The sequence below is a fragment of the Drosophila erecta genome, unplaced genomic scaffold (assembly GCF_003286155.1).
Source record: "Drosophila erecta strain 14021-0224.00,06,07 unplaced genomic scaffold, DereRS2 tig00000000-arrow-pilon, whole genome shotgun sequence".
Classification (NCBI taxonomy): Eukaryota; Metazoa; Arthropoda; class Insecta; order Diptera; family Drosophilidae; genus Drosophila; species Drosophila erecta.
Genome location: NW_020825194.1, coordinates 15,734,122 through 15,759,343, shown reverse-complemented (window position 1 = coordinate 15,759,343; position 25,222 = coordinate 15,734,122). Strand labels below are relative to the sequence as shown.

General features: G+C 46.6%; 9 protein-coding genes across 13 annotated transcripts; 2 read left to right on the top strand and 7 right to left on the bottom strand.

Moving 5' to 3' along the window:
• Nucleotides 1–373: 373 nt before the first annotated feature.
• Nucleotides 374–4,905, bottom strand: LOC6553634 (DNA damage-binding protein 1). The gene is made up of 7 exons (XM_001980281.3): nt 4,682–4,905; nt 4,122–4,533; nt 2,956–3,880; nt 2,539–2,890; nt 1,272–2,466; nt 819–1,215; nt 374–756 (listed from the first exon to the last, which is right to left on the bottom strand). Exons 1-7 carry the CDS (start codon nt 4,740–4,742, stop codon nt 676–678), a joined length of 3,423 nt encoding a protein of 1,140 aa, XP_001980317.1. The 5' UTR covers nt 4,743–4,905; the 3' UTR covers nt 374–675.
• Nucleotides 4,906–5,507: 602 nt separating this feature from the next.
• LOC6553635 (methanethiol oxidase) lies at nt 5,508–7,620 on the top strand. 2 transcript variants are annotated; one of them, XM_026976282.1, is made up of 6 exons: nt 5,508–5,545; nt 5,673–5,836; nt 6,089–6,558; nt 6,621–7,113; nt 7,176–7,301; nt 7,376–7,620. In XM_026976282.1, the coding sequence occupies exons 2-6, from the start codon at nt 5,714–5,716 to the stop codon at nt 7,568–7,570; spliced, it is 1,407 nt and encodes a 468-aa protein (XP_026832083.1). In that variant the 5' UTR covers nt 5,508–5,545; nt 5,673–5,713; the 3' UTR covers nt 7,571–7,620. The 2 variants fall into 2 exon arrangements, with proteins under 2 accessions (XP_026832083.1, XP_001980318.1); XM_001980282.2 differs by having other exon boundaries at nt 5,508–5,561.
• Nucleotides 7,621–7,722: 102 nt separating this feature from the next.
• On the bottom strand, nt 7,723–9,341 carry LOC6553733. The gene is made up of 5 exons (XM_026976283.1): nt 9,162–9,341; nt 8,793–9,047; nt 8,407–8,739; nt 8,009–8,340; nt 7,723–7,941 (listed from the first exon to the last, which is right to left on the bottom strand). Exons 1-5 carry the CDS (start codon nt 9,315–9,317, stop codon nt 7,848–7,850), a joined length of 1,170 nt encoding a protein of 389 aa, XP_026832084.1. The 5' UTR covers nt 9,318–9,341; the 3' UTR covers nt 7,723–7,847.
• A 284-nt stretch (nt 9,342–9,625) lies between these two features.
• On the bottom strand, nt 9,626–12,306 carry LOC6553734 (heat shock 70 kDa protein cognate 2). The gene is made up of 2 exons (XM_001980284.3): nt 11,731–12,306; nt 9,626–11,395 (listed from the first exon to the last, which is right to left on the bottom strand). The coding sequence occupies exons 1-2, from the start codon at nt 11,902–11,904 to the stop codon at nt 9,665–9,667; spliced, it is 1,905 nt and encodes a 634-aa protein (XP_001980320.1). The 5' UTR covers nt 11,905–12,306; the 3' UTR covers nt 9,626–9,664.
• A 12-nt stretch (nt 12,307–12,318) lies between these two features.
• Nucleotides 12,319–12,689, bottom strand: LOC113563764 (small lysine-rich protein 1). Its single transcript, XM_026976281.1, has 2 exons — nt 12,452–12,689; nt 12,319–12,391 (listed from the first exon to the last, which is right to left on the bottom strand). Exons 1-2 carry the CDS (start codon nt 12,641–12,643, stop codon nt 12,323–12,325), a joined length of 261 nt encoding a protein of 86 aa, XP_026832082.1. The 5' UTR covers nt 12,644–12,689; the 3' UTR covers nt 12,319–12,322.
• A 537-nt stretch (nt 12,690–13,226) lies between these two features.
• Nucleotides 13,227–15,361, bottom strand: LOC6553735 (serine protease snake). 2 transcript variants are annotated; one of them, XM_026976278.1, is made up of 6 exons: nt 15,082–15,361; nt 14,640–15,000; nt 14,290–14,399; nt 13,629–14,046; nt 13,437–13,566; nt 13,227–13,377 (listed from the first exon to the last, which is right to left on the bottom strand). In XM_026976278.1, the coding sequence occupies exons 1-6, from the start codon at nt 15,207–15,209 to the stop codon at nt 13,292–13,294; spliced, it is 1,233 nt and encodes a 410-aa protein (XP_026832079.1). In that variant the 5' UTR covers nt 15,210–15,361; the 3' UTR covers nt 13,227–13,291. The 2 variants fall into 2 exon arrangements, with proteins under 2 accessions (XP_026832079.1, XP_001980321.2); XM_001980285.3 differs by having other exon boundaries at nt 14,640–15,361.
• On the top strand, nt 14,492–17,216 carry LOC6553736 (serine protease snake). 3 transcript variants are annotated; one of them, XM_026976279.1, is made up of 5 exons: nt 14,492–14,519; nt 15,641–15,778; nt 15,837–16,217; nt 16,282–16,543; nt 16,599–17,216. In XM_026976279.1, the coding sequence occupies exons 2-5, from the start codon at nt 15,700–15,702 to the stop codon at nt 17,182–17,184; spliced, it is 1,308 nt and encodes a 435-aa protein (XP_026832080.1). In that variant the 5' UTR covers nt 14,492–14,519; nt 15,641–15,699; the 3' UTR covers nt 17,185–17,216. The 3 variants fall into 3 exon arrangements, with proteins under 3 accessions (XP_026832080.1, XP_001980322.1, XP_026832081.1); XM_001980286.3 differs by having other exon boundaries at nt 14,495–14,543; XM_026976280.1 differs by lacking the exon at nt 14,492–14,519 and adding an exon at nt 15,416–15,510.
• LOC6553737 (serine protease snake) lies at nt 17,199–19,160 on the bottom strand. The gene is made up of 7 exons (XM_001980287.3): nt 19,047–19,160; nt 18,744–18,994; nt 18,507–18,682; nt 18,148–18,290; nt 17,830–18,065; nt 17,603–17,760; nt 17,199–17,503 (listed from the first exon to the last, which is right to left on the bottom strand). The coding sequence occupies exons 1-7, from the start codon at nt 19,106–19,108 to the stop codon at nt 17,330–17,332; spliced, it is 1,200 nt and encodes a 399-aa protein (XP_001980323.1). The 5' UTR covers nt 19,109–19,160; the 3' UTR covers nt 17,199–17,329.
• Nucleotides 19,161–19,487: 327 nt separating this feature from the next.
• On the bottom strand, nt 19,488–25,103 carry LOC6553738 (xanthine dehydrogenase). The gene is made up of 4 exons (XM_001980288.3): nt 24,785–25,103; nt 21,278–23,878; nt 19,703–21,016; nt 19,488–19,640 (listed from the first exon to the last, which is right to left on the bottom strand). The coding sequence occupies exons 1-4, from the start codon at nt 24,824–24,826 to the stop codon at nt 19,590–19,592; spliced, it is 4,008 nt and encodes a 1,335-aa protein (XP_001980324.1). The 5' UTR covers nt 24,827–25,103; the 3' UTR covers nt 19,488–19,589.
• Nucleotides 25,104–25,222: the final 119 nt, after the last annotated feature.

Below are 25,222 nucleotides of genomic sequence, written 5' to 3'. Positions count from 1 at the left end.
TTACATACGAATATGTTTTTTGAAAAATAATTGAAAACACCAGAATTGTTTTACATATGTATAAGCAGTAAAAATATAATTACTTCCGTGCATTTACCTGCATTTTTCGAACTCATTTAAGTTAACAAAATCCTAAAACAGCTTATTGAATTCTAAGTGTGCACATGTCAAGAAAAGAAACCACTTTAAATTGTAAAACTCTGGAAATTAAGGCAAATACAATAAAGTTTAGATATTATAAAAACCAAACACTTGAACTGGTAAAAAACAATCAAATATATATTTATCCCAAAAGTATGCTAACAAATGTTGTGACAAGAAAACTAGCAAATCCAATTAGAACAGGAAAACCCTAAAAAAACCTTTTTTTTTTCCTTTTAATTTTTTATTAAATTAATGCGTGACTGGCGCAGCTTTGAAAGAGCGCATGAGGCGCACTTAAAACAGTTTTTTGTTTGCTACATTGTCAATTTTTGTTACGAGCAAACACACAAACGAGGAACTCGAGAAACATCTTGTTATCCGACAGTGTTAGCAGCATCTACCGCGGATGGGTTCGAGTGGATATTTACGAGGATAAGCGGGATACATGGTATCAAAGTTTCATGTACAATAAAATAGTCCACGGTGAGACAGTTCCTTCTCCAATACTTATATACAAATAACCGGAAGGCCTCAATGCATGCGTGTTAGGTCCTCGACAATCTTTATGACATCTTCCACATCCGCACTCTTTCGTTCGCCATTCAGTGTCAACTGGAAAGCAAATGTAAGACCATTATAACAAGCTCTTAGAAGCCTAATGCAATTACGCTCACCTCCAATCCCTGAACGGCATCGCGCATCTTCTCGCGACCCAAGTCCAAAAAGCTCTCAATTAGATCTCCATCGATGAATCCCTCGCTGGGCTCCACTTTGGTGTTGATTTGGAAATTGCGGTAGTACGTATGCTCAATCTTGCCCACCGACTTGATAATTTTCTTCAGCCGCTCCTCCAGGCCATGCAGGAAGTCGTAGAAGTCCTGCGGTATCTGGGTTACAATGCCGATGGCTCCGTTGCATGTTCCGTATAGAACACATCCATTGATCGGCGTAGTTCGCTCCCCGACGTTCTGCATCACCAGAGATCCGTGACGGAAAACGTTCACAGTGTCGCCCAAATGGAAACGCGCAAGCTCTGGTAGCAGCTGACGCTCCTCATCGGTTGTAGCAGCACTTAAAATATTTAAAATGAATTTGTGCCGTGACTTCCAAAAGTTTATTTTACTTACCTGTCCTTCTGGCATACGAACAGATTTCCATTTGTCTCGGAGCCTAGGAACGTATCATCGTCGAGGATCTCCACTGCTCGCATCCACTTGGGTTCGCAGTCGCGGGCGATCTCCACAAAGATTCCCTCCATCTGCTTGTGCTGCAGCAGCGTGATGGAACGCATTAGATCTCCGACCAATATAAAGTCGCCCTTTGCCTTCAGATACAAAGCAGCAATCATATTTTGAATGTTGCACTCCATGCGCAACTCCTTCTCATTGGTCCACTCGTATAGACGGACAAAACTACCGATTCCTGCCAGGACTTTGCCATTGAACTCAACCAGGGCATAGCAAGTTCCATCCACCTTGGTCTCGGCCACTTGGGTGAGCTTGTTTTCGTGGTAGTGGAAGATGATAATCCTTCCCACCTTCGGTTCCGGTTCTTCTGGAATTACCAATGATGTGGCTACCACATAGTACGTGTTGGGATCATCGCCCAGTTTGGCGGACATTAGCGAAGATATAGTTTCGGGGGACACGAATTGGTGGGCGTGCAGCACCTCGAACGTGTTTTGATCGATGACCAGTAGATTGTGTACATCAATCTCTTGGCCAACTTCTGCATTTGCAGCCGTGGAATTACCACCACCCGGTTTGGGTAAGAAATTCGAACTACACGTTATGTTTTGAGCCTGTGTAGAGGCACTGTTGCGCAGTGGCTTAGCTCCACCTCTACCATGGACATCAATACGTAGAGTGGACACAGCAAAAGTCTGCGACGCCTCTTGGTAAGCAATCCTTCGCGGTCCCTCACCCAGAGGTACTGTTCGAATATGCAGCTTCTGAATCTCATCAATAGTGCCCAAAATAACTGCGTTCTTGTTGGCCAGCGCCAAACTATCGGGATAGGCCTGAGCATTTAAGGAGCACATGTGGTTGACCTCCTTCAGATTTACATTGGAGAACACCAACTTGTGGTTCGACGAGTAAATCACCGTAGGACGATCAGAGCAGGCAAACACATTAGTGGTAGACAAGGATCGGAAGGTACGCAGGGTGGTTGGTTGTGTACCGAGAGTAACTTTTTTCTTATCCGTCAGTTGCCCAGTGGTTTGGTCCATAATAAAGTAATACATGGAACCGTCACCCAAAGCGCAAAGCAGATAATGTATTCCCTCGAAGGTGGTCATCAGAATGGAGCGGGGAATGATTTCTGCAAATATATATATATAGATTGATTTGAAGTTATATCTGCTGAACCAAGAGGTTCTGCTTAATCGCTCACCTCCGCTTAGTTTTTCGGTGTAAATGGTCTCAAGATCCGGCAGCGACATGATCACAGCAGATATATCTGTCCATAAGCCAACGGCCACCATATCCGACTTCTTTTGAGTCTCATCCAAAGGAGTGATGTCCAAGCAGGCTACCTCATATTCCAACGTCCTGCGAGACTGTTCGCGAAGGGTTCCATCTTCAATAACTATGTAGAATAAGTCGCATGCAGAGGCAACCACAATCTGGGTAGTGTTGCAGGACACAACACCGATGGAACGATCACCAGTAGGACGCCATTCGGCCACGAGAGCTTTAGTGGCACTACTAACCAAGCGAACGCTGTCCGAAGTAACTTGAATCAACTGAAGTATTAAGTAAAGAATTAATTCAAATGATTCTAGATAATAGAATTTGTCAGTCAACCCACCTGGTCATAATCCACATTTGAACATAAGAACGTCTGCAGATCGCTGGCAAATCCGGGAATCTCGGTCTCTTCCACCTCTTCGCCGGAGAGGGTGAGGATCCTTGTGTGTCCCACGAAGGCCAGTACCAAAGTGTTCTCATACGGACTCTCATCGACTCCCACCTTTAGAGACCACATGCCCTTAATGCCGGGGAGATCGATGCAGGCATGCTCCTGAATGCCAATGCCTATGCGAATTATGCGTAGAGATCCATCCTTAAAGCTTCCCGAGCATGTGATGATTTGGCCCTGTCCCTGGCGATCCAGATCCACCACAGCAATGTCCAGAATCGGAGCTAGATTGGTGAAATTCTCTACGGGCACGACATAGGACCCGTCGATGGCCTCCGAGTTCAAGCGCACCAACTGCGAGTCTCCATGACGAGCTCCAATATAGAGGAAACCATTGTCCAGGTATGTAATGCACTCTGGTATAGAAATTTCGCCTAATTGCTCCACTTTGATGTCTTTAACAGTCACTCCCTTGCTCGTTTCAGCGGTGCCAAGGAACAGCATATACAGTTGACCATCCATGTTGCCCAGCAGATAGCGCAATCCATTGCTACTCACACGGGCATAACAGTTAATGGTGCTTTGGCGGAAAGTAAGCGGCGCGACAGCGTGATAGTTGCTCCCGTCGTGATACACAATCGATTCCCGGCCGATGACGATCACACCACCGATGGGCGATGGCACTGGGATCAGCATGGTGGCCTCTGTTTCCACGTTGTCCTGCTTCCACGCGATTTTCATGAACTCCTTCTCCCGCAGATTAATCTCGTGCGACTTTACGTGTCTGCCATCATTGTCTTTGTGGATCACGATAACTGTGGGATTCATGCAGCCGTGCAAAAACTCCACATCGTACACGTTCAGCTCATCCATTCTAAAGGAAGAAGGAATACGTTAGCTACTTACGGCGATCAACTAAATTATAAATTTATAAACTATAAATTACTAGTTTCGACAGATTGTTTCTTTCACGGGTTTCCAGTTTTTTTTACATATACATTGTCTTCATTCTCAATCATATTGAGGTCCAAAACATTTCAAATCTTATATATTATTATATCTTATTTATTCACACTAAACTACTCTAAAACTACTATTGAAATATCCGAAATTACCTCAAATTTGTGGCTTTCAGCTCGCTAGCATCCTTATCCAACGGAATGATGGTGAACAGCCCCTGGTAAAGGCACATTCCGATGACCCTCGCCTTAGGATCGATGGCAGCAATAACTCCTCCTTCCGAGGGAACGCCCACCGAGTCGGAAACATTGCCGTTGGCCTTGGTCACCACTGTGATGGCGTCGTTTACCATGCGGGCCTCGAGAATCATAACGTTGTAGCGACGCGTCAGTATGAAGAGCAAGTCCTTGTTGCTGTCGGGCGGTCGGAAGTGGCGCATCACGGCAATGGTGCCATTGATGTTGATCTCTTTCAGGGGACGCAGTCCCTCCGGCGTGACCAGATCGATTTCCACCTGGTTGTTCCGGGCAATGATCAGATTGAGATCCGTGGGCGAGGTGAAGTTACCTGAGGAGCATAAAAGACAAGCCGGTGTTAGGCAAACATACTAATTGCACTGGCTTGTGTAATCCGGCGACCGGCAAACATGCTTGCTTTCTGTTTTCGCCGGGGAGACCGCATAGGGTGCCCCTCTATTCCTCACTCTTGTTCTTACCTGTTAAACAGGCAACAACCGCCGTCGGCTTCTGCGCCGTCACCACGTAGTGATGCGACATGTCTGTCCAGGATCAGGTTATCCTTGATTCGATATAGCTCTTCAACGGTGGACTAGTCAGCCGCCACGAGGATAACAATTGCTTTTTCGGTGACTTTTTAACGCGCTAAAATGTTTCCTGGCAATCAGTGTGACCGCGCAACAATCAAGAACTAATACCATCTGGCTCAGAAAAAAAACTTTTCATACCATTCATTCCATTTGTACATAAACCAGAAAAAATACTGAATACCGATATGTGTTGGGTTTTCGCATCTCTCTCGCTTGCCAAGAAAAATCGATATCGTTTTATTTTGCAGCCCTGGGACGCTTCAAATTGCGGTTAAGCTGAAAAAATTTGAAAATAGCTTTTGTAATCAGTGCCTTTATCACCACAATTACTTACTCATTACTATTAAATGACAGCTATATTTGTTTGCTAAGATATTTACCTATATCTTACTGTATTTTATTTATTTTATTAGAGAACTGAAATTGCTCACTTTTTTTGTATTTTTCTATACTAATTAAAATTAAAAATAATTAATCAAAGGAAAATTAATGTGGGAAATGAAAGAGAGCTTAATTTTAATTTTTAATTTTTAAGAAATTTTGAATCATTATCTCTGGGGGCGTTGTTTTTCGGTGTTTGACCTTACTTGTATTAGTTATAAGAAAGCCGGCCGAACCGGTTCTCTTTAGTAAACGCTTTAAGAGCTTATAAGAGAAAAGGTGTCTCTCAGAGAGCCGCAATATATAAAGATGCCCCTCGACATCGTTTGATATTCAGTTTGCCGCTGTTCCTCGACCGACAACAACCGCAAAGTAATGTCCGATAAAAGTAAGAAAAAAAAAAACTCGTATACGCATACTTTGTACTGCAAACACATGCCTTGAATCTTTGATAAAGACAATCCCGAGCCATTTTTGTAATTAATTTGTTTTTCTTAAGCCTGTTGCCGAGGACCGGGTTACGCAACCCCACTGGACGCCATGAGGAGTGGTACCCGCGAGAAGCTCCTCTACACGGTCGCCGTCCAGCCCAACTTGGATGAGCCCCACGGCGATTATCTGGCCACAGTCGACGTGGATCCCGAGAGCCCCACCTACTGTCAGGTAAATAAAGCAATTCTTGATCAAGTATCAACACTGCTTGATGAATAAATTCCATTATGTACATTATAATTAGCTCAATTGGATTTTAATCAGTAACTTTTCTATTCGCAATCATTTTGGAATAAGTGTGGATATATTTTGAATAATACTTAAGAATCGACCTGATAATTGGTAACATAGTTCTAATACGTACATACATCATTGTGTTACAGATTGTAACCTTTTTTACAACATTATTAATATAATTTTTAGATAGTGCACCGTACATTCACGAATCGTAAGGGTGATGAACTGCATCATTCTGGCTGGAACGCTTGCTCCAGTTGTTATTACGTCGATGAGAGCTCCAAGACGGTGCCAAAAAGAGATAGACTGGTATTGCCGTCCCTGAATTCCGACTTTATATATATACTCGATGTGGTTACGGATCCCCGAAAGCCAGAGATTATCAAGACCATTGACGGCGATGTGTTGAAGAGTCACAATGTGACGGCTCCACATACCACACACTGTTTGGCCAATGGGAACATCATGATATCCGTGATGGGCGATGCAGAGGGATATGCCAAGGGAGACTTTATTCTCTTCGATAAGGAGTTCAATTGCATCGGTACTTGGACCAAGGGCGACAAGAAGGCATTGTGCGGATACGATTTCTGGTATCAGCCGTATTTCGATGTGATGGTTTCATCGGAATGGGGAGCCCCCAATAAATGGCGACGGTTGGTAAAAATATAAGCACTAAATACTTACAATATAGAAATCATTTTTATGCCATTTATAGAGGCTGGAAGAATGGTGACCTGGAGGATATGTCTCAGTACGGCTGTCGTCTCAACTTCTACAAGTGGTCCACGCAGACTCTCTACCAAACCATCGACCTGGGATCGGACGGCATAACTCCCCTCGAGATTCGATTCCTGCACAATCCCAAAAAGGCCGAAGGATTCGTGGGGTGTGCCCTCAATGCCAAGGTGTTCTACTTCGCGAAGAAGTCAGACTCCGATGAGTTCGAGGCAAAGAAGGTAATAGACATACCCGGAAAACTAGTCGATACCGGCAGTGGAGTAGCTGAACATATGGGTGGCATGATTTCGGACATCATCATCTCCCTGGACGACCGATTTCTGTATGTCAACTGCTGGCGACATGGCGATCTGCGGCAATATGACATAACCGATCCCGAGAATCCTAAGCTGACTGGCCAGCTTTTCCTTGGCGGTGCCATATGCAGTGATTTGCCAAATGTGATTGTTAAGGAAGATAAGGAACTGAAGGTACACACTTGCGGTATGGCTATAATACTCGTACTTCTACCAGGCAATTACTTCATTTTCAGGAGAGACCTCCGGCTCGCTACGTGAACGGACGACGCTTGGAAGGAGGTCCCCAAATGATGCAGCTATCCCTGGATGGCAAGCGCTTGTACGTCTCGTCATCTCTGTATTCCCCATGGGATAAGCAGGTGAGTCCTTAACACGGAATATTCTTAGCATATAGGTATGGTTCTTAGCATATGTAGTGTATATATCATTTTAGTTCTATCCAAAAATGGTTTCACAAGGCGGTCATATTGTCCTGATTAATGTGGACACTGTGAATGGAGGAATGTCCCTCGATGAAGGCTTCTTGGTGGACTTCGCCAATGAACCCTATGGTCCCAGTTTGCCCCACGAAATGCGTTATCCTGGCGGTGATTGCACCTCCGACATTTGGCTGGCTACTGATGCGTAATCTACATATGACTATTGTAAAGATTTAATAAACTCATTCTTTCAAAAGTATATATTATTATTTTGTAGACATCGCCATTCCCAAATAGGAGAAATCTCTATCGTCTGTAGTCATTAGCTGATATGCTTGCCACAATCAAAACACGTTTATGATATGCTAACAATAATTTATGCGCGTCGTTTAAAGCGCCTTATGTAAGGCAAATGATTTGATGATAACATATTCTGAAAATGTTTACGATTTTTATATATTTATATCAATATATTTTGCTAGCAAGTTAAAACCAAAAGGATGTTTTAGGTGTTCTATCCACTGCTTTAAGTATCGCGTTTACATTGGGAAGACCGATGAGATCCAACAATCGTTGACCACTGCAAATAAATTTATAGAAGAGAATATATTTTCGTTATTTTTAAGGTATTTATAAGGTATACTAACTTCTTATCACATGTGCAGTCTATGAAACTCCGAGCTACCTCATTTAGCAGCCTTTGGTGGTAAAAGAAAATGTGCACCAGGTACGGCAAACTACAGGGTATCAGCAGTCTTGCCCAGGGAATCTTTCGCATGGCAGAAAGCGGAAAAAGCGGAGCCTTCTCATCTTTAGTATCGCACACTTGGCTCCAAATGACCTGGATGGCCGTTACAAAAGCGAAACACATGAAAGACAGGCGATTTGGTACGAGGGCAAACGAAGCCCCACTTATAAAGGAAGCCAGTGCGTTGGCTTGATTTGCATTCAATCTTTTCAACGAAAGTATTTGGACCACCTACAAAGTAAGGTGGAACGTTAGCTAGGAAGAATATATGTAGATTTGTACTTTGCAACGACTCACCTTGAACAAGCCTATATAGCCCGCCAGGAAACTTGTCATCTTTGGGCGCAAGAGCTTTATGTTTCGCCTCATCAAGGGATTGAGTAGATCCATTGCCAGTCCAATGCCCAGGTATGACCTCAACTCCCTGAGACCCTGCTGCACTTGCCCCAAGATCGTCCAGTCCTTGTTATCGTCGGGCAAAGAAGCTGGTCGGATGAACCAGAAGCCAGAATACTTCCGAGTCTGCTGATAGTGCAAGACTATCACTGAGCATATCATAAATATAAGAGTTTGAGCCATGGGTGAATGTACTAGTCCGAAGTGGAAATATCTCATTAGGCTTTCTAATGCCTGAAAAAGCGTTCGATTGTATAATATTCGTTGAGGAAAATGGGAATACTTACTGCTGGTGTTGTGCCAGTCACGAAGAAGTGAAGAACCTGAGGAGGCATCAACCAACTCAGCTGCGAGGCAATCCAGCAAGGCAGATATGGTATGAATATGAATACGAATCGACCATTAAGACGCCTTCCCACGCATATCAAGTAAAAGGTAATGGCATTTATCCAGGCCGCAAAACTGACGGATTGAACATAGTTCTTGACCACAGAAAGCAGCATGTTTTTAGACATCTTTCGCCAATTCATTAGCAATGGCAACTGTAAGAAAATGCATTAAAAATATATATGTTTTATATAGTTTAAATGACCCATATTTAAAGGTTCATATATTTCACTGCGAGCTTATTATCTAATAACAATTTACTACCAGACCAGCAACAAGGGTGAATAGTACTTGGCACTGGACACATGGTTGCGGTAGAGATTCCACAACAGGGCCTTCGTGCAACTCTGGCCCGGCAGGCTGTGCAGGATGGCGCAGTGCATCCGATTCAGAGGCGGCTCCAGGAGTTTGCTCGGCGCGACCATTACGCGGCGATATTCGGTTGATACTGATCGGAACCCATCCAGAGAACCCCACCGGCTGTTCAAAGCTAGCCCATGGGATCAAAGGGTTAATATGCAAATTGGAAACGTGTATTCAAATGGCACGCAAAACATTTAATCAATTCATTGCAGTCGAGCGTTTCGTTTGCTGTTTTCTTTGCGCTTTTTTGTCTAAAAAAGCATAACTTTTATTACCCGGAAAATCAGTTGCCCAAATGAAGCAGCAGGAAAGGACGCTAGTACCTCTAGTTAGACAGGATTTGCTCAATACAATGGATGAGAAATTGCAATTGGAACACGAAAAGGAAAGTATACTTTATTTTGGAAAATTACTGACTATCCACCTCCTCCACAGTGGGATGGGTACCCTTGCCCATCGATGGCTTGCCCTTGTTGCCGGCATGGAGTTTCGACATTATGGGACTGCAGATGCGCTGGCATTCGTTCAGATGACTCTCGAACTCCTCCTTCTCGGCCAGCGAGTTCTTGTCCAGCCAGGATGCCTCGGAGGAGCACTTGTCACGCACCTTGGAGCATTCGGACGCGGAAAGGACGCCGGATGGAGCATCGTCGACTGCCTGGCGACATGCGTAGATGTATCCCTCGAGGTTGTTCTTGGACAGAACCCGCTCACGCTGACGATCATCTTCCACCTTGTACTTCTCCGCCTCCGAGAGCATGCGATCGATCTCCGCTTTGGAAAGTCTGCCCTTGTCGTTGGTAATGGTGATCTTTTCGCTCCTCCCGGTGCTGCTGTCCTTTGCATTCACATTCAGGATGCCATCTGCATTCAGATCGAAGGCCACCTCGATCTGGGGAACTCCGCGAGGCGCCGGCGGAATGCCGGTGAGGTTAAAGGTGCCCAGCAGATTGTTGTCCTTGGTCATGGCCCGCTCGCCCTCGTACACCTGAATGGTCACCGCATTCTGATTGTCACTGTAGGTGGTGAAGATCTGCTGCTGCTTGCAGGGAATGCGTGCGTTGCGCTCCACCAACTTGGTCATCACGCCGCCAGCGGTCTCGATGCCCAGCGAAAGGGGAGCCACGTCCACGAGGAGAAGATCCTGGATCTGTGAGCTGCCCACGCCGGTGAGGATGGCAGCCTGTACGGCGGCACCATATGCCACCGCCTCGTCGGGATTGATGGAGAGATTCAACTGCTTGCCACCGAACAGATCTTGCAGGAGCTTCTGAATCTTGGGAATGCGCGTGGAGCCGCCCACCAGAACCACATCGTGAATGGCCTTCTTGTCCATCTTGGCATCGCTCAGTGCCCGGTCCACCGGTTGCATGGTGGATCGGAAGAGGTCCATGTTCAGCTCCTCGAACCGGGCCCGCGAAATCTTCGAGTAAAAGTCAATGCCCTCGTGCAGGGCATCAATCTCCAAGGATGCCTCCGTGCTGGAGGACAACGTCCGCTTGGCCCGTTCACAAGCCGTTCTCAGGCGTCGCAAGGCCCTGGCATTTCCCTTGATGTCCGACTTGTGCTTCCGCTTGAATTCCTCCGCAAAATGATTGACCAGCCGGTTGTCGAAGTCCTCGCCGCCCAAATGGGTGTCGCCGGCCGTGGCCTTCACCTCGAACAGGGAACCCTCATCGATGGTCAGGATGGAGACATCGAAAGTGCCGCCACCGAGGTCAAAAATCAGAACATTGCGCTCCCCCTTGAGGTTCTTATCCAGGCCGTAGGCCAGAGCTGCCGCAGTGGGCTCATTGATGATCCTCAGCACATTCAGTCCAGCAATGGAGCCCGCATCCTTGGTCGCCTGCCGCTGGCTATCATTGAAATAGGCCGGCACTGTGACCACCGCGTCCTTCACCTTGCCACCCAAATAGACCTCGGCGATCTCGCGCATCTTGGTCAGCACCATCGAACTGATCTCCTCGGGCGCAAATCGCTTCCGTTCACCCTTGAACTCCACCTCGATCTTGGGCTTGCCCTTCTCGTTGATGACCTTGAAGGGCCAGAGCTTTAGGTCCTCCTGGATTTTCTTGTCGTCGAATTTGCGCCCAATTAATCGCTTGGCATCGAATACCGTGTTCTTGGCGTTCATGGCCACCTGGGAAATGATGGCAATGTTATATATAATACATCAAAATCTTTAACAAATTGTAAAGGCTTCGAATTCATTTTTTAAAGAATTTTATTAATATCAATCTACTTTCACGGAAAGAAATGCATGATTTTCTCTTTAATAACGTTTTTGGATAAACTGACGTTTATTTAACTGTGGTTCTCATGCTTGAAAGTCCTAAAAAATTGAGATACCTTTTCAATTGAATGCATCACAAAGATTATTTATTTATCCATATAAGTTTGTATCCCACCCAAATTCCTCGGTTCTTACACTGAAATCCGCGTATTTGGACAATCGTGATGGAGACCCAGACTCACCTGGTTCTTGGCCGGATCGCCAATCAGGCGCTCCGTGTCGTTGAATGCCACATAGGAGGGCGTGGTGCGGTTTCCCTGGTCATTGGCAATGATCTCCACCTTGCTGTTCTGCCAAACTCCCACGCAGGAGTAGGTGGTGCCCAAGTCGATACCGATGGCCGGAGTTTTCACCATTTTTCCAGGGTACGAATCTCCGTGTACTGATTATCCACAATTTCCGATGCTGCGACTACTAATGCTGAATTTGAACTGAAAAAAGCCCGATTGTTGCAGCTATTTATATGGTGCCGATTTGGCGAGTTCTACGAAATAAATACAATTTTGGATTCCTATATTTTTCACACGCCGAAATCGAAAAGTGTGTTTGCTCTAGAAGCGTTAGCCACTGACATTTTACTTTGGGCAGGCTGCGTTTTTGGAATTGTTTGGTTTTGATCGATGATGTCTCGTTTTGGATTCATAAAAATAAATATGAGCACGTTGCTCTCGTTTTTCCAGGCCAAGGGGAAGTACGCCTTCGATTTCATTAGTTATTACTTTAAACTTAATTGGAGGAATATTTCTAAAAATAATTCAAATTATATTTCGCACTCTAGCGCTTTCCCTTCTTTTTCTTCTTTTGGCCATCTGGCCAAGCAAATCCCCTTGACTTAAGTACGTCCTAAAATAAAATATATTTTCTTGATTATTTTTTAATAACTCATACTAAATATTAACTTACCTGAACATTGTGGCACACATAGTAGGCGTTTTCCATGGCGGCGTCATTGAAAATGTCGCAACCAATGGACTTTCCCACGCCCCCTTTCTTCTTGCCGCCCTCTTTCTTCTTCTTCTCCTCGCCTTCACCACTTCCTGCGTTGCTGGATGTAGAATCCTTGCTATTGCGCTTCTTTTTGCTCTTCACGACCATTATTAATTTATTTGCATCTCAAGTCAAAATTATTGATTAAATAAACATTTACCGTACATTGCGGTGCCTAGTAACAATTGCATTTCATCCAACAACACGAAAAATTTCTAAACAAAGTACTTTTTTGCTGTGCTTTATTTTAAATTTGAGTATACATTTTTATACTCGTTACTCGTAGAGATTCGATTAAAAGTATGTAACAGGCAGAAGGAAGCGTTTCCGACCAAATAAGGTATATATGTGTATATTCTTGATCAGGATCAATAGCTGAGTCGAACTGGCCATGTCCGTCTGTCAGTATGAACGCCTCGATCTCAGGAACTACAAAAGCTAGAATTTTGAGATTAAGCATGCAGCTTTCGGAGACATGCACTATGTCTTTATAGTTTTTGCCACGCAAATGTTGCCCCGCCCACTCTAACGCTCACAAATCGCACAAAACTCTTACGCCCAAACTTTTAAAAAAATTTAAAGTTTTTTTTAAATTTTATTCCTTTATTCCCAATTTTTACCGATATTCCAGAAAATGTTAAAATTTCTCGTTTGCACTTCCACTAGCTGAGTAACGGGTATCTGATAGTCGGGGAACTCGACTATAGAATTGTATCTTGTTTTAACTTTCAATTGTAACATTTTACAGACAGTTTTCTATTGATTAGTAAATTCGCTATAATAATTAGGCCACACTATAGATGCTATCCAATCGATATAGGATGAAACGCGCGTATAAACACCTATGAGATAAGTGAATTTGTAAAAGTATTTTCCATTTTACATTTCAAAGGTGAGTTACCTGGGAGTTCACTGCGACAATAGGCTCCATAGGAAGTGATGCCCACAAGGTAGTAGCGGTAATGTTTTCGACTTCTGTGCCTTCGACGCCGCCGCTCCAGGTTCAGTTGAAGCGGTCCTCCAGAATCGCCCTATAAAATTATAATATACTCGTGTACTTAAACTTTTTAAGCATCAAACTTGTGCTTCTCACCTGGCAAGTATCGCGATTTCTCTCATAGTCATGGGCACAAATCTGACTTGTGAGCAAACCCTGGGGAGCACCTTCATCGGCGGGCAAACTGGAGTTGCACTGCTCGATGGGCACCACCGAAAGATCCAGTTCCGTGAGGATGTTCGTCTGCGGCTGGGCGAATCCCGTTGATCCATAGCCCATGGTGTGCAGCTTGCCGTAGGGGATGTCGTTTTTGGGCCACAGGCGAACGGGCTTCACAAACCAGGTGTATTCCACCGGCCGATTCAGCTGGATGAGCCCGATGTCATGGTAGTTGAGACTCTCATTGTAAAGTGGATGCAGATAAATCTGGGAAACACGTCGTATTTGGGGTGCCACGTTGTCCTCCCACTCCTTGAGTTTAATGTCTCCGATTTTCACGACGTCGGGAGAGGTTCTATAGAGAATTACTTGTTATATTATCAATTCTAATTAATTATTATTTTGATGAAATATTTTTGCTTGTTAAAATAAAAGTAATCCTTATTATGAAGGTTTGAAGGTATGAAGGTTATTTGGTATTTTTCTAAGTGTATCATAAGATCTCTTAAAGGTTGAGCAGCTATTATCTCTCTTAAATTCGGAATTCACTCAATTACGAAGAACAAACTCAATAAGTTCTTATCCATAAAAAGCTCACCCATGAGTAGTTAAGCAATGGGCAGCAGTGAGCACGAAGTTTTCGCTGATGAGGCTTCCCCCACATTTGTAGTCGATCTCGTGGTTCTCGTTCCGGAATCCCAGAGCGGCCTAAGATCGGGAAAGAGCGGATTAGTCGGACTCAATAACTGTTAACATATGTATATGATATGGGGGCTTCGATTTGGTTTTGGGTTCGGCTATTTAGTCGTGTTTGTGTTGTGAACGGCGGTACTTAGGCGTTTCCCCATTCCGGTTTCGTGTGGTTTTATTTATTTATTGCTTGGCTTTCGTCGATCTACGATTTTTGTCTGGGCTGCACCTTTAATTGCACATTTAATTAGTACTCACCATGTGCGGGTACTGTCCAGGTGCCACAATGGATCGTCCATTGAAGTCGTCGTGCAAATCCTCCATCTCCGCGGTTTTGTTGTAGTTCTCCTCATCCACTTTGCTTTCGATGCTTAGGAAGATGTTGTGGAAGTTGCGATGATGATTTGGTGGCGGACTACGTGGATGCCAATGCCTGGGGGCATTAGCCCAATGGCGATGTGGCGGCGGAGGTGGAGGAGGACCTCCTGGACCTCCTGGACCTCCTGGACCTCCTGGACCTCCGTGGCAACCGTGTGGAGGACCATGAGGAGGCGGCCCCGGGCGCGGCGGTCCAGGCGGTGGTCTTCCACATGGCGGCGGACGTGGTGGAGGTGGCGGTCTATAATAGCCGTAGTTATTAAAGTAGTCCGGCGCCCACTGACCGTTGTAACCGTAGCTATTATAGTCGTTGAAGCCCCACCTGCTTGGCTCCGGCACTGGATTCGGTTCCGGATACCGGACGGGAAACTCCCACTGCCCGCTCACCCGGAGTCCGCACAGCAGCACACAGAGTGCGATGCAACCCAAAGGTCTCTTCCAATCCGGCATCTGAATAGGTCTTGCTCGATTGACCAATTTAATCCGACTGGGATCTTCCAATCCACACTAAGCGAATCGAAAAGCAGCGGCGCTGGCAATAGGTTTTATTGAAATTCAGCCGAATTTATAATTGAGCGCCCGCCCGCATTAATTAATAAAAATACATTAAACAAAAAATTCACCAAGACAACCAAGGGTTTGTTTTGGATACAGTGGTGGCTCGTATATTGAAGCTAATTAGTTTTCTCTGGGCCCTGTCTTCTAATAAAAGTATTCTTGCCTACTTAAAAGTTTCTTACCCTTCATAAAAGTAAGCCACATTAATAGGGGTCCGTTTCTTACAAAATATTTATTATTAATTCGGAAAAGATATACAAAGCATTAAAGTATTATGACTTCACCGTTCTTATTAAAAGTACCGATTTTCTATATTATGACAGCTTTTCTTTGGAATGTGTGCGAGAAAATAAATAATGAAACCCCAGAACTTATAAATAGAATGATAGTGCTTTGGTCTCTAATCGTGCATCTTCAATTGACATGCTTGCTTTTAATCCTGCAGTCTCCAAATCTTGAGGGTAAGTGGTATCCTACATATGTATATATTACTGGTGCTCATATTTATTAATCCCACAGCTCTCGATGCCCTTGGAATAATCAACTACCAGACCACCAAGTACACAATTCCCGAAGTTTGGAAAGAGCATCAGGTGACCACCAATGGTGAGGAGGAAGACATCCAGGACGCCGAGGATGAGGAAAGCTATTTAAAGTTCGGCGACGATGTCGAGGCCAGGACGCCGATTTCGGATGGACTGCACGAGGGTGCCTTCTGCCGGCGGAGCTTCGATGGCCGGAGTGGGTACTGCATCCTGGCCTATCAGTGCCTTCACGTCATCCGCGAGTATCGGGTGCATGGCACCCGCATCGACATCTGCACCCATCGCAACAATGTCCCAGTCATCTGTTGTCCATTGGCGGACAAGCATGTGCTGGCCCAGCGAATAAGTGCCACCAGTAAGTACACTGCACAATCTTTATAATTTTTTATCCTAAAGATGCTCTTCATAATCCTTTTCAGAGTGCCAGGAGTACAATTCCGCCGCCAGAAGGCTCCACTTGGCGGACACCGGACGCATATTCTCCGGGAAGCAGTGCGTGCCCAGCGTTCCCCTAATAGTTGGTGGCACCCCCACTCGGCACGGACTCTTCCCGCACATGGCTGCCTTGGGATGGACGCAGGGCAGTGGCTCCAAGGACCTGGACATAAAGTGGGGCTGTGGAGGTGCCCTGGTTAGCGAGCTGTATGTCCTGACCGCTGCCCACTGTGCCACCTCGGGTAGGTAAGTTACAGGATCCTCGAAGACACAACTATATCCGTATTCTCTGCTCCATCAGCAAACCGCCGGACATGGTTCGCTTGGGTGCCCGCCAGTTGAACGAGACCAGCTCGGCCCAGCAGGATATTAAGATCCTCATCATTGTGCTGCATCCGAAGTACAGATCCTCGGCATATTACCACGATATTGCCTTGCTTAAGTTGACCAGAAGGGCCAGGTTGTCGGAGCAAGTGCGTCCCGCATGCCTGTGGCAACTGCCTGAGCTCCAAATACCCACTGTGGTGGCCGCCGGTTGGGGACGCACCGAGTTCCTGGGCGCAAAGTCGAATGTCCTGCGCCAGGTGGACCTGGACATAGTCCCTCAGATGACCTGCAAACAGATCTATCGCAAGGAGCGACGTCTGCCAAGGGGCATCATCGAGGGGCAGTTCTGTGCGGGATACTTGCCAGGCGGCAGGGACACCTGCCAGGGTGACTCCGGCGGTCCCATTCATGCCCTGCTGCCGGAATACAACTGCGTGGCCTTCGTGGTGGGCATCACCTCGTTCGGAAAATTCTGTGCGGCTCCCAATGCGCCAGGAGTTTACACCAGGCTATATAGCTACCTGGATTGGATTGAGAAGATTGCCTTCAAGCAGCACTAGCTTCATTTTATTTTATTTACTATATATGCTTTATAAAATATTCAATTTTTTTCACTTTTTCAACATGTGCTTTCAATGTAATAATTTATGAATGAGTATTTAAAATGTTGGAATTCCATGGAACCCATATACTTTCTTAGAAGAATCAAGGCCATACTTGTTGCTCTATCCACGGTATGTAGTGGGATATTCGAACATAGACTCCAGGTTGTCCGGATGCACAGGCTCCTCCAAAGGACGTTATTCCCACCGCATAGGGAATCGGATGGTGGTGGTGGCGCATCTGTTGGTGGAGCAGCAGGGGTCCTCCAGAATCGCCCTGATCAAAGGAGATCACAGGTAACCAGTTCATTAAAACTTATATTTCTAAAACTAATTTTCAAAGAAAGAAACTAGAATAACCTAATGGTTTGCTCACCTGGCAGGTGTCCATATTGCCGGAGTAGTCTCCCGCGCACATTTGTCCCGATCCCAGTCCATTGGCCAGTTTGTCATAGCTTTGCAAGTACCGCTGGCATTGTTGAAAATTCAGGTGGTAAAGCATTATCTGCAGCAGATACTTGGAGTGCGGGCCAGCTTGTATAATATATAATAAATGAATAAAATATACGATGAATCCAAAAAGAAGATGCAAGTGGCACTAACCGAACTTGGTTTGCCCATAGCCGAGGGCAGTGAGCGGTCTCTCGGGCAAGGATTCCTGGTTCCATAGGCAGGCCACTGGCATGTGGGATCTCCTGGCCAGCTTGACCACCGCCAGGTCATTGCTTAGGGTCTCCTCATCGAAGTGCGGATGCGTGGTGATCCGCTTGATTTCTATCAATTGCCCGCGCCCGCTGTTCAGCTCAACGCCACCAATCAACGCCACTGACGGGGGTTCCCTGTACGAATTGGTGATGTTTTTAACCCATTAGCATTTTGAGTGTGCGCTCTATCGTATTTTTCTTTTCATTTTTTGCTTACCCACCGACGCTGGCACAGTGGGCTGCCGTTATGGCGAACCGAGGCGCAATCATAACGCAGCCACAGTTGAACATGTATCTGCGCTTGCTGGAGCCGTGCTCATGAATCCATCTGTTCGTGCGGGACGGCCAACCGAGGGCGCACTGTAATCAAATCGAATATGTTAGACTACCAAAAGCTTTGTACAAATGGCTTACAATACTCGATTGCGAATTTGTTTTCCAAAAAATAAATAAGTTCAATAGGGTACTTGTATAACTTGATTGATAACTTGATATAAAGTAAATAGTATCATATTTTTCTTTCTTTCGCTTTGAGTGGCTAACTATTGAGCTATTTTCTCATTATTTTCCACTCACCATGTAGGGATGCTCGTTCTCCTGAGTGAGTCTGCCACCCACCAGCAAGTTCTGGCTCTGATTGCGCTTTTGTATAATTGGCTCAACTAGTTCCACTTGATCCAGGGTTTCAGGGTTTGTATTCCGACGGCGTCGACGGCGCTTATGAGGAACTCTTGGATACGCATTGGCACAGGCTGGCAAAAGATATAGACTCTGGATACCCAAACAATAGCAAGCCATACTCGCCATACGCACCTTGTTCGCTCTTCGAGATGCTGGGCGGCGGCATCAAGTATCCACCGTGTGGACAGCAAACCAGCTGATTCGGCCACGATGACGGACAGAGCAGTGGTGTCACCCGGGGAACTGCCTGCATGGCACTGATGCAGTCCACGTACCTCACACATTTTCCAATCAGTGGCCGATCGTGGGCTTGGCAGTTTCCGTAGACGTCAATCGATAGATACGATGGAGCCACTCCGTTCCAAGGAGCATTCTGTGCATATCTATGGTCAGAATGGTTGTAGTGAAAGCTACAATTGTTTGAAAGATACGAACGATGACGCCGAAATGAACAAGAGCTCTAGAAGCAAACTATATCCCGCATACAGCGTTCCCATCTCGGATGTCCGAGCTCTTCGACGTCAGATTGCCGAATGAGATGCTCGCGAAGATCTCGTCTCGCATAACCTGAGTCCCATATATAAAGCTTCTTTTGATTGAGCTTATATTTTCGGGTAGCAGACGCGTTGAAATAGCAATTCATATTTCAATTGATCGGAAAACTTTATTAATGTGCTTAAAATAACTAGTGACTAAGACTTTTCAATTGAAAATCAGAAACCATTAGCACTATATTAATTGAAGGTACAAAAAAATTAGTTTAAATTATTATTCTGTCCCCTCTGCATTTATTTATTTCTGTTTAAAAAAACCCATTATGTTTAAACAGCTGTCCAGTTTTGTTAATATACAAAAACAAAGCACTCCAATATTTTCAAAACATTTAATTCCCTATACATGTATGTATATAAACAAATTTACAAATAAAACCTTTATTTCAAATGCATAATCCATCAGCTACAAACAATAAAAACCATTTTAAGGCACAATGTTCCATGGCGTAAATGAACCCGGTTCGGGTATATCAAGCTATAAATATACAAATGTTAAATGCTTTAGTTTCATATTTACTTATGCTATGGATCGCTTACCAGTTCGGTGAATTTATCCTGACAAGCAATTCGAATGCGGGCCGAGGTGGAAGGCGCCTCCAGTGGGAAGTCGCCGCTCAAGCCCTGATCCTCTCGAGCAGCTGCAATGGCCTCCTTGATGGCGAAGAATGCAGAGGATCCTATGAAGAGAGGAGGCTCTCCTACCGCCTTGGAGGAGTAGACTGCCCGTGGATTGGGGGCACCGGTCAGTAGGCTGACATTGAACTCGCCGGGAATGTCGGCGAATCCTGGTAGCTTGTACATGCCCGGACCCCTGGAGTAGAGCATGCCTTGCGGGGAATACATTAGCTCTTCCAGAGTAAACAGTCCATAGCCCTGCATGAATGCACCCTCGATCTGACCAATGTCAATAGCCGGATTCAGGCTTGAGCCGATGTCCATGACGATGTCTGTGCTGAGCACCTGATGGTCGCCAGTCAAGCAATCGATCTCTACTACACTGACTCCCACGCCATTCGTGTAGTAGTTGTAGGTGCGGGCATTGGGATTCGTTTCCGGGTGATATCCGATACCGGGCATGGCGTAGAAACCGGTGGCCGAGAGACTGACCCGATCGAAGTACGCCTTATTAATCCACTCCTTCCAGGTGCCTCCAGGCATTGCCTCCTTGATGGGCGCAAGTCTTTTGTTCAACTTCTCACAAGCATCCAGCACGGCCATTCCGTTCAGATCGGATCCCACACTCGCCGCCGTGGGAGAAGTGTTGGGTACTTTATCCGTGGCCGTCTCCGAAATGTGAATCAGTTCGGGTGGAATACCCAGAGCCCTGGCGGCGCACTGAATCATCTTGGTATTCAGACCTTGTCCGATCTCAACTCCGCCGTGGGAAAGCAACACGGATCCATCACCATAGATGTTGATCAGCGAACCCGCTTGGTTCAAGTGCATCACACCAAATGCGATTCCATACTTGGTGGGCACCACCGCCATGCCACGCTTCCTCCAGCGATTCTCCCGATTAAATCGCGCGATCTCCAATCGCTTCTCGTTGTATCTCGCCTGCTTCAAGCAATCCTCCAGGCACCGCTCGATGGGGAAGTGCTCCAGCTGCTGGTGATAGTGTGTGTAGTCTCCGGTTTTGTAGAAGTTCAGCCGCATCACCTCCACCACATCACGGCCCACTATCCGGGCCACATCCCGAATGATGTGCTCTCCGGCGTACATGCCCTGTGGACCGCCAAAGCCACGGAAGGCCGTATTCGAGGGCAGGTTCGTCTTGCAGACCCATCCACCCACTCGCACGTTCGGTATCCTGTAGCAGTTCTCAAAGTGGTACATAGCGCGCTCCAGAACCTGAAAATTATATTTACATACAAGATCATTTTCAAGATCATTATGTATGGTCAAGCTAATCCTTGTACATGTTTTATTTTTTTGACTTATATATTCTTGGAAATTTAGAAGTGCTTACACTCATGATAAAACCTATCGGGGTTTTAGCAATTCCCACACAAAACATATGTTCCATGGTAAAAACACACATGGGTTTTAAAGCAAACATTGTATGCGTAAATAATCTTAGATGTGGTTTCTACCTAAAGGCTATTTACTTACCGAAAATGAGAGATCCATGGACCAGCCGGCATTGTTGTAGCACTCGATGTCACAGGCAGTAATTAGACCCTCCGTGGTGAAGCCCACTTTGTATTTGAAGAGGAAGGGATGCCGTGTGCCCGTGATGAGCATGTCCTCGTCGCGATCCAACATGCAGCGCACAGGACGACCCATTCGATAGGCGGCCAGGGCAACGGGAAGGGCCACGGAGATGCCTCTGGACTCCTTGCCACCGAAACCGCCACCTAATCGCTTGGCACGGCAGACCACACGGTGGGCAGGAAGTGCGGTGACATGGGCCACTAGTTTCTGCACCTCCGAGGGATGCTGCGTGGAGCAAAAGAGCTCCAGCTCATCGCTGTCGCGGGGAACTGCCAATGCGGCATGGGTCTCCAGGTAGAAGTGTTCCTGCCCGCCCATTCGACAGGTGCCCTCAAAAGTGTGATCCGCCTGGGACAAAGCCTCCTCCACATTGCCCTTGGTCACGAATCGTGGGTAGTCCGGGAAATAGGACCTGTGCTCGATGGCCTGCTCTATGGTCACGATGACCGGGCCCAGCTCCTCGTACTCCACTTTCACCAGACGTGCGGCTCTTTGCGCCAACGCCTTAGTATCGGCCGCTATGGCGCCCACAATCTGACCATAGCAATGAACCTCACCAGCGGCAAAGACGTGCTCATCGTGAAACACGGGACCCACTTCGTTCTCATGCTCAGTCAAGTCCTTGTGGCAAAAGAACTGATGCACTCCCTCCACGGCTAATGCTGCACTGGCATCCAGCTTAGTGATCTTGGCACGTGGCTTGGTACTGAGGACAAAGGCGAGATACACTTCCCCATCCATGCGGGGAATGTCATCGGTGTAGATAGCTTCTCCGGTGGCCTGTTTCAAAGCAGCTGCATGGACTTTGGGTCTTCCAATGGGATCACAGATGGGCTGATCGCTGCAGACGCGTTCGAAGAGCTGAGCACTTTTGAGGACGGATGTGTGGAATATCTCGGCACCACTTCGCTCCTCCGGAGGCAAGGCATCGGAGGACATGATCCCGGACTTGCTCAACTTCAGGGAGATGGCCAGATAGGCCTTGAAGAACAAGCTCACCACCAGAGCTCGACGATAGGCGATCATGCCACCGGGCGCAGAGGCAGCCAAAGGCAGCTCCGTGCACAAGCTCTCCGCCACGCGCTCCACTAGCTGGTGGCTCCACTCCTGACCAGCCATCAGCTGGGAAGTTCGAGGAGCTAGCACTGTGGTGGGTGCCATGCCACCGAAGGCCATCGAAATCTCCGCCACAATGTTGGATTTTTCTTCAAAGCGAACGTTTATGGCGGCATTTACGATGGCTATGTCATCATCTCTCCTCCTAGCCTGCTTGAAGGCAACGATATACTGATCCGGAGTGGTCTTCCGGAAATGGATGCCCAGCAGCACCTCGTGGGCTTCGATAACATTCCTGCGATAGCCAGTGAAGAAGCCAGTTCCCATGTGAACTGATCTCTTTCGGATCTTCCCATCCACGAAGCTGGCCACCTCCAATTGAGCTCCTGCTGCCGAGAGCACAGGATTCATATCGGAAATGGGACTACCAGTCATGATGTTGCCACCCAAGCAGGCGACATTGCGGATCTGCTTTCCGGCAAAGTAGTGAAGCATATCCACGGCGCACTGGAACAGCCTGGTCTCCGATTCCGGTAGCTGCTCGATTCTCTGCCGGAGAAGGGCATCGATCTCCATCAAACTGACAGCCGCACCAAAGTAAATGTCATCATGGCTCTCTTTGATCTCCAGCAGCTCCTTCACCTGGGTGGGATTAATGAGGTGCGGGTAGAGGAAGTGCTTGAACTTAACCTCAACGCCCACTTCCGTGTTGCCCACGACCAGCTTAGCAGCCGGATGCTTGGCCTTCAGCTGGAGGAGCTCCTCCAGATTGGTGGGCCGATACCAGGTCACCCTGTCCGAGCTGAATGTCAAGCTCTGCGCATCGAAGGCGTCACTCAGCTGAAGTTCCGGTGGAAAGATGGGTTCCTGGCTGGGATCCAAGGGCTGGAACTCGCTGCGCTCGAAGAGCTTGTCATCGGTCTCCGAATCGGTTCCGCACCCCTTTCCACTAACCTTGCAGCACTTCTCGCCCATTCCGCAGGCGAACTCCTTGGTGAAGGTTTTGTAGCCCTCGAGGATGGGTCGATAGCCAGTGCAGCGGCAAAGGTTACCCTGGAATGCCACCTCCAAGTCCCGCATAGACGGTTGCTCCGCGTTCCGGAGCAGTGCGTACATGGACATCACGATGCCCGGTGTGCAGAAGCCGCACTGCGATCCGTGTGCCTTGGCCAGTCGCTCCTGCACCGGATGCAGGCGGGTCTTGGTGCTCCCGATGCCCTCCACCGTGGTCACCGCACAGCCGTGCATGGCGCACACTGGCGTGAGGCAGGCGTTGACCGCCAGGTGACGAATCTTGTTGGCCCAGCGGTCCAGGCGGGACACCATCACGGTGCAGGCGCCGCAGCCACCCTCCGCACAGCCCAACTTCGTTCCGCACAGCCGCAGCTTTTCGCGCAGGAATGTGAGGAGCGTGCATTCCGGATCTGGAGCCACTTCGGTCACCTGGAATCAAGAATATTGATATATTTAGATGAAAATATGAAAGGAGTTCATAAATTTTACAAATTAATTCCCCAAAATTAGATATTGCCATTAATCTGTCATTTAATTGAAAGTTTTTAGGTTGTGTTTTATTTAAAAATGGTATTTAGGCACCTTACTGATTGAATATGTACTTCATAAAAACTATTTCAAATATTGAGCTCAGGAATCGCTTGTATCTTCTAGATCTGCGTTTGTGAAGCCCGGTGATCTATAATCGTAATTTTAATAGGCTTACAGCAATTGTTTGTGAAACCTGAGTGACTTTGTTTAAACTTAAAACAGCGAAAGTATTCTCTGCTCCACCAGCCCTGAGCAATCAAGCTCTGTTATCTATCACTATCAAATGCCGCGCGAGAAACAAGTTGTTTATTTATTATTCAGCACAAACTGTTACGAACTCTAATTACACTTCACCCACAGCAGATGCTAAATAGGGGTAGCTTTATCTGAATAATCCAGCCGAGCTTAATGGATTGTGCGCCACAGTGTAAACACTGCAAAGCCAGTCGGAATTTGCGGATTAGAGGGCCTGGCTATCTGGCAGAAGCACATGTCCACGACGATACCACCTCACCCAACCCGAGTAGCACTGTTCCCATGCGATTGGCAATGCATCATCTTGATCGGGTGATAAGGGGCCACCAGCAAACAACGAGGCTCCACATGGGGGTCAATTGTTATCAGCAAATACTATATATACACGGCACATTCAATTGATCAAGAAGGCGAATTCCATGGAATGCCAGTTAAACACAATTAGAGCAATAAAATAATAAAATGAAATCGATATGGGAGTGGGCTAACTTTAAATGTCACCCAAATGAAGACACGCACGGCATAAGACAACCGAGTATCTTTAAGTACCTTCTTTCCATTCACGAAAAACACCAAAATCGAGTTCGACATCGTGAAGTGCTGTATCTGTATCTCACAGTATCTCAGTACCAATGCCTATATAAGTAATAGCCTGCAATTACGATTCGTTTACATATATGGGGAGGTTGTTCTTTGAATGTAAAGCGAAAACAAGTTTTTTATTTCAAAATTAGAGAACCGACAACCTCATGCAGCCGCTGATTACAAAACACAACCGCCTCGCGCCGTTAACGAAAACGTAATGAATGTGCCAACAGCCGAGCAATCCATCCCAGCACCGACTTTTATTTTGTGAGATAAGACGAGTGCCCGACGAATCAGGATCGCCTACATGTGCGTGGAAGTAGCCATGTCTAAGCAGCAATTGCCCGATCTCTTATCTCGGATCAGAGCAGATACTCTTCCAAGATCGGTGTAGTCAGGTAG